Here is a 7,447-nt window from a genome sequence, read left to right on the forward strand (position 1 = left end):
TATAAAAAAACAACAGGCATATAAAAAAAAAAAAAAAAGGGTTTACGTTAGGCAAGACAATATATAGCCCTATAAGCAAAACTGGCCATGCCCCAAGCCCATTCCTGCTCCACGTTTAAAGATCTGAAGTCCTTTAATTCTGCACTAGTTTTTGACAACGGGGTCTGCTGCCTTTTCAGACAATTTGGTTACAATTGGTACTACTGTCAATGGCATATTTTTAAAGTAGCTAAAAAAAGAAAGAAAATCCTTCTTGCAAGGTGCCGGATTAACGGGACTAGAAATAGATGGCCTTGCTTTAACCACAGACAGGATTAGAGTAGAATGAAATTGCAAAGCACTGGGATTTTAGTCCTAAAACTTCAGGGCAGCCTTAGCTCTGGTCATTAGCAGCCTTCATAAATGCTAAATTATTTTTCTCATCTGGCCCTGCGGTTTCTTAAGGAATTTTTAGTCCTAACAGTGTTTCTTATTGGTAGAAGTGTTAGTCTCAGCTGCTAAAATGATCTGATTATGTACAACTTATTCTCCAATGCAATATTCCTCCATGTTCTTATCCAAAGGAATCAATCCAGGCTCTTCATATTTTCCCCAACTGCTGTTTGGGGAAACAGGTTATTTTGTCCTTAAGCATAAAGCTCTTCCATCTTCCTTCATTGGGAAGTACTTGTATAACAGATTTACAAATCGATTTAGAACGATGACAGCAGCAATAATGCGCTTTATGAGCATGACAGGTACTAATACGGCAGCTAAATTAAACACAAGTTTGCATACGCTCGGCTGGGACTCAAATTTATGGCTAGCAATGATGGGAACGAAGGTAGCAAGTTTGATCATATCAATTCAGCCTGAATTTACTCCTGAATGCCACGGGTAATTGTTAGGTTATGTTCATAACGTTTATAACGTAGTTCCCAGAAGAGGTTGAATGGCAAGTTTCAGCTAACAAGGCAACAGTCCCAGTGATGTCACAACTATAACTATATAACAGACTATAACCGGGCAAAGAAATCCAGTTTTGGGGTTACCAAGCCATTTATCACACAGCAGCTGTTGTCATCATGGTCATCAGCACGGGCTGGGTAAAATTCATGACCAGGCACCGATTAAGTCTCAATTCAGCTCTACATGTTAGGATGGTTTAGTGCATGGACCTCTCACAGGGTCAGAGGGGGTGAGCCCTGATGGGACCATGGCATCATCTAGATGCTCCCAGATGGGACCATGGACCTTCCTGTGCATCTCCATTTGAGCTTTTGAGCAGCAATTTTCCTTCCAAATCATGGATGAAACCATCAAGTTGGATTGGGGCCTACTACCAATCCTTGCAGATCTCCACTAGAAACTCTCATGTGACAGGTGGTTTCCCTACTGAAAACTCATTTTTGAGAGCTATGATTTCATCAGCTCTTCATTTGGCATGCACTAGGCTGACAGGATGTTCATGTGCTAGTCCTTGGACAAGGCTAACTCGCACCTACTGGTGGGCAAGTGCCAAGTGGTCTATAAAAGGAAGAGCTTGGAGCACAGACACCTGGAGACACAGCGTCTCATCTGCAATGATTTAGCCCATTTGGACTTGAAAGCATCATCTGAGGGGATGCAAAAGAGAATGCTTGAAATCTAGCCTAAAACAGATGAATCTCAGTCTTTGCAGCCTTGCATGTTAAAGAGGCTCTCAGACACAGCGTGCCATCTTGTCAGAGCTCACTGGATCCAAAAGGAAATGACAGAGGCCTTCTACGTTCACGTGCAAAGGGCTCTCATCGGTGCTTTGTTTTTCACGAGCCTTGCAGTGAGAGTGGCTGACAGTCTATCAATTATTAATACTGTGCCACACTGCTTTTGCAGCATGGAGAAAGGAAGAAAAAGAAAGAAGAACTTTTCTACTGTACTCAAGTGTCTCTCCTGGAGTTAGGGATCGCCAGGATGCGGGAGGGCATGAATCCACCCCTCTCCTGCTTGGACAGAGACCAGAATTAGGAGCCCACCGCAAGGAAGGTGCAAGCAGCCTGCTCCTGGACGACAATGGCGTGACCGACCCCTGGAGAACTGCATCCTTACCCCCGTTGGGACATGCCTTCAGGTGTAAGCTTGTTCTGGCGTGACCAAGAAGTGGAAACCCAATGGATACCCTATACCAGTACAACTTAGTACAATTTGTTGAACGGGGTCTTTATCTTGGCATATCTCTGGATAGTCTCATCAATTATAAACTGTCCAGTTTGGTGCTAGTCTTCAGTCTTCAGTAGCAGGAGGCTCCACAAGTGAAATCCTACTTTGCTTAAAAAAAGTTATTTTGGGGGTTTGTCTGAAATTTGCTGCCTTTCAGTGGAGCGCGTTCCCTTACTCTGGCATTACGGGGAAGGGCAGACCCTCACTGTCTAACCTAGGGACTTCCCTGGCTCATTCCTGCCATACCCACATTGCCCTGCAATGACACCCTGCATGGCAGGGAAGTGCTCCTATTCCTATTTTACAGATGGGAAATCGAGGCATGCAGGGGCTAAGTGGCAGGGTCATGTCAGAGACAGGAAGTGAAGCATATCCCAGGCTAATGACCTCACCCCTGCCCTATTGGTCCTCTCCATTATCTTACACCCCTTTGTGTCCCCGCTCATTTATTTCCTCTCTAAGCAAAGCAGCAGCAGTGTTTTCAGCTCCTTCCCACTGGAAGTCTCTCTATTACGCTAATACTTGCTCCACATCTAAAGTCCTTTGCACTTCTGCTCTCTCTAGGAGACAGGCTCAGCCATCTGAAACAGGAAATCCTAAGGAAGTGCATAGGTAATGACGTATCCCACGCCATGGCACTACTTACTGGTATGACCCCGTAGCCCCTTGGCTTAGGCATCCTGGCCTCTTGGACCTAAACTCCCTGTCCGGCTCTGCTCTCCCTTCATGCTATTCATGTGGCCCAAGGAGGAATAACTTGAACCAGTGCTTTTTCTTCCACTGCATGGCAATGGGGGCAGAGGTTTCCTCCAATATACAGAAATGAAGGAAACATGAATGCACCATGCACGTAAGAAACACTAAGCAACTTAATCTGGCTTCCTGGGAGAGCCCTGACCTGCAATGTCATAGGCATTAATGAAACCGGCATTAATTCTTAAGAGAGAATTCAATATATTGATGCTGTCTGTTTCTTTTCCACCAAATAGTTACTGGTGAGTAAGCTAAAAAATATCCAACTTACATTTAAAAAAAAAAAAAAAAATGGAGAAGCCAAGTAGGATTTCTCATTTGGCTTCCTTCCTTTACCACCCCGGACCCCCAGGACCTTGCAAGCGCTTTAGCAAATTTTGTGGTGAAGCAGAGAACGCAAGAGATGTACGAGCCCAATAAGTTTTTCTGTGTCTCAACACCATGCTGCGGTATTTGGAAACACAGCTATAGCACAGGGTTAGCCGTGGCTTGGATCAACTTTTCCCCTCTGCTTTCATGGGGAAATTCAGTGTGGTGAACTGAAGGCCCTCTGGTACAATATACACATACTGTTACACTTAGAAGGTTTCAGGAGGGCCAGACTGGTTTTCATCCCTGCTCGAGCTCCTCATAAATTAGGTTCATTTTGCAAACAGAAGGCAGCAGTTCATTCGGATGGGGTCTACCTGCAGAATCCGCAACTCAGAGACAGGGAAAATGGTTTTTCCACCTCCTCAGTGCAGCTGAGGAGTTGACATTTGCTGCAGAGGATGCCGGATGCAATGGCTAATTCAGCGAACATACGACTCCATCCTATTCAGGCGGGAGACAGGAGATATCAGAGCCAGGGCCTGTCCCAATGCCCTGCTGAAAGACTCCTCTTCATCCCAATGGGCTTCGAAGCAAACAAGAAGGTGAATGAGAAAGAGGGTAAGACACGCCAGCAAGGAAAGCGTGGGAGGAAGAAGAATGAAGAGGCAAAGGTAAAGCGCCGCTGAGTCCGAGAGTAGAGTCAGTGAAAGGTGGCTGGCAATTTAGCCTTCAAAGAAAGAGGACACAGACGCCAGAGTTTAGCTTCTGTGAACTATCGGCCTGCACATGTGAAGCTGCTGTGAAGTACTGGGCACGCGCCCCCACCCCGCCTTTTATCTCAGGGTAACGAGTTTGTGTGCCCATACCCTTAGTCCCTGCCCCTCATTGCTTATGACCTAACTCTTACTACGCATACACACAGCACCTAGCACGATGGAGCTCTGGGCATTGATGAGCGGCTCGCTCTGCACCACTGCTACTACTAACCATTACACCTAGTACTACTTGGTGGCAAAAAACTTCCTACCCCATTAGAGGACCCAGGAGATACGCAGATTCTTGTTTTTAATGGCTTAAAGACAATCGAGCAGCTTGCCTTTTGCAAAGCAGCAAAAGGATACGCTTTGTTTCTGATCATGGCCATCTTCACAACCCCTGTTATGTCTTTTAAACAGGATTGATTTTTCCAGATATTCTGTTACCGATTTGGAACTGTAAACTCTCTGTTGCTTCCTTCAGGGAAACTGCTGGCCACTCTTCCCTTAATCTGGTTTGTCTATTAAGACGAGGTTCGGTTTTTCCCTTCCCTGTAGCTTGTCTGAGCCATTAATTAAGTGAATATTTTAAAAGTTATTTTAAACACCGACAGCAGGCCTCTTAAAGAATTCAATTAACTTTTGGCTTGTTTGGCAATAAATAGTGCAAGACTGCAGTCTGCCACTCTTTATTCGTGCTCTAGCGTCTCGAGATTGCCCAGATGTTTTGTCCGCCGGTTCCCCGGCATGGCAGGCTTTCGCCCGAGGGCTGCTGCAGTGCTACCCCTCTGCTCTCCTGACTCCAGTTAATCTCCGCTGCTGTCAGAGCTGTCAGGCAAATGGTGAATCACTGCCTCCCACCGCAATCCCCCCCAACCCCCGAGGGACAGCCCGGGGCAGACAGCTGCACAAACCCGCACCCAACTAAGGCTCTTCTCATGCTGGAGCTTACAAATCAAACCTGGAGGTAATCTGAAAGCCTGACTGACAGGCCCCAGCTCTGAGACAACAGAAATTTGTCAAAAACAAATTGGTTGTCTTTCAAGCGGACCCCCTTCGCAGTCATTTTGCCCTCCCCCCGCCGCTGCAAAGAGACTTCCCTTCTCCCAAGCAACAACTGAATCCTTTCTCCGCTAAACAAACTAGAATTACAAAAGAATGCTGTTCTGCTCTACTTAATAGATTTGCACATTTTTCCCTTTCTTCTTTAGCCTTTCCCAGTATAACATATAATCCTTTGCACCTGCAAAAGCTCCACAAACCGCTGACTGCCAAGAATCGACCACGTGACCCTGCTTCCACGACCAGAGATCCTGTGTTTAAAGAGAAAGGAAAATAAAAAAGTTATTAAATGTTTGGATCTGTCTGATCCCCATGTGGGTTAGCTCCAAGGATGGGAACTCAAGTGCAAAGCTATTTTTGCAGCATTTTTCAGTGATGTAATAAGTGCTTTTCCCCCCCAAGGAACTTGTGTACTTGGACACGCAGATGGAGTGAGAAAGATGTCTGGAACTGAAGAGGGTTTGAAACAAATCACTTTCAGGGATTTCATATGTATGTATTTAAGCCTGCGAGCAATGCAACTCGGCAAATATTTCGTGGATTTATTTTTCTTTTTTTGGCAGATAAAGCAAGGCAAAGCAGAACGTGGTAGGGGGAACATACAAAAACTAACATCAGTGCTGTCCGCATGTGCCAAACACCCGTACTTGGAAACAGAAAGCTCCAAGCTCAGTAAAATATGACCTATTTTCCACCCCCATTTGTGTTTCTTTAAAACAATTGCTCCAAGCCCAATACACTGTAATGCAGGTGTGCCTCTGCTATTCACCAATTGCATTACAAACCATATGCTTTTCTTCCCCCACCCACAGCTCTCATGCCATTTTCCAATCCATTTATTTTAGATCATCGTTTATCTAAGGGAAAAAAAAGAAAAGAAAACCCCACTGACATGCATAGTGCTCCCAGTGTTAAAAATCAGATGGGCAACACTTGCTTTCCATCAGCAAGACAGAGCAAGCCAAAAAGGACCACTTCCCTGCTGCCCCGTCCTCTCCTCAACACCCAGGTTATTTAATCTCCACCATTTCTATCTCATCCTCTATTTGCTTCCTGAGTTTTTTGGAGCAGGGACTGTCACTTAATTGCATTCAAGTATGGTGCCTCGGAGCCTAATAGAGGTCTTGTTCTCGGTCCCCTCTTAGCACTAAGATCTCAGACATAAGTGAGGTTCCTTTAAAATGAAGGCATCCTTTTGCTTTTCCGAAGGGTGCACTTATGGAAACTCTTTAATCCCAAGCTCGTTGTATGCTAAAGGCCTCTCACGATCAACCAGGTAACTCGGTGAGCTCAAGTGTTGTGACAGCAGCACCAAGCTCCCGATTAGGTGCAAACATCCCGGCGTGACACTGTCATTCCCTGGACGACTCTTCCATTGAATGCTATCTAGAGGCCTCCTCGGTCACTTTATTGGCCATGCTTACGGTTCATCTGCCCATTGTACAACCCGAATGGGTGAACAACAAACAAATCACGATGCAGTTTGGTGTTTTGCCACAGCTAAATAGTTGCCGCTCTCCTTTAGTACAACGTCATGGATTTCTCTCCCCCTTGAGCTGGCCATTCATTTCCCTATTGATTTAAACCATGAAAGGGGGCTTTTCAACATGGGTTGAAAAGCTGATATCATCCACAGTAGACAACTGGAGAAGAAAAGGCGTGCATTCATAATTTCCCAGAACGTTTGGATGTTCCTCAGAAATAACAATCACAGTTTGCACACACACAATTTTTCATGCATTTTATTCTTCCTTGGAGGTCATCTATGCTTCTGTCTAAGAAAAAAAGTGAAACCTTTCCCTAAGCAACAGGTGAGACATCAGAGCCTAAATCACATTTTCAGAAGTGACTTAGGAGCTTCCTTTCCGTCTTTGAAAACAGAACTTGGACACTTCTGAGTGTTTTATTTTTCTTTAGATAATTGTGTGTTCAATTCCTAGCACATAAAGTGTAAAAGGACTGAGACAACAAGAATGGATTTAGGGTAATAATGGAAGGACTGACTTAGGTAGCATGAGCCTACCCCACCTTACGCAAACCCCAATGAGTCTTTCCATCAGTACCAATGGGCACCCAATAAGGACCTAAACCAATAGATGAAAGTTACAGCCACATTTCAGAACAGGGACTTTAGGGACAACTTTGGTGCAAGAAGTGGAAATCCAATGGATACCCTACACCAGTATAACTTAGTAGAAACTGGTGTTGGCTTATGCTGGGAAAACTCAGGGTTAAAGCTATGCTTTTATAAGGGACATGGGTATACGTGGGCAGGTACTATGGCAAGGTGCTGCAATAGCACTTACCACCCTAGGATAGATGGTCATTTGTCTGCTCTGCACCAGGATAAATGGCACTGGTGTGTAACCCCAACATGTTGGGTATGC

General features: G+C 45.1%; 1 protein-coding gene across 1 annotated transcript in view; it reads right to left on the reverse strand.

Moving 5' to 3' along the window:
* Positions 1-7,447, reverse strand: part of SLC25A26 (solute carrier family 25 member 26) — a 124,457-nt gene that overhangs the window by 12,962 nt on the left and 104,048 nt on the right. Inside the window, exon 7 of the mRNA XM_019504800.1 lies at positions 5,242-5,311. Coding sequence (XP_019360345.1) covers positions 5,242-5,311 — 70 coding nt within the window. The remainder of the gene's footprint in view (positions 1-5,241; positions 5,312-7,447) is intronic.

This window comes from Gavialis gangeticus, unplaced genomic scaffold (assembly GCF_001723915.1).
Source record: "Gavialis gangeticus isolate Ggan-Ray unplaced genomic scaffold, GavGan_comp1, whole genome shotgun sequence".
In the NCBI taxonomy this organism is placed as follows: domain Eukaryota; kingdom Metazoa; phylum Chordata; order Crocodylia; family Gavialidae; genus Gavialis; species Gavialis gangeticus.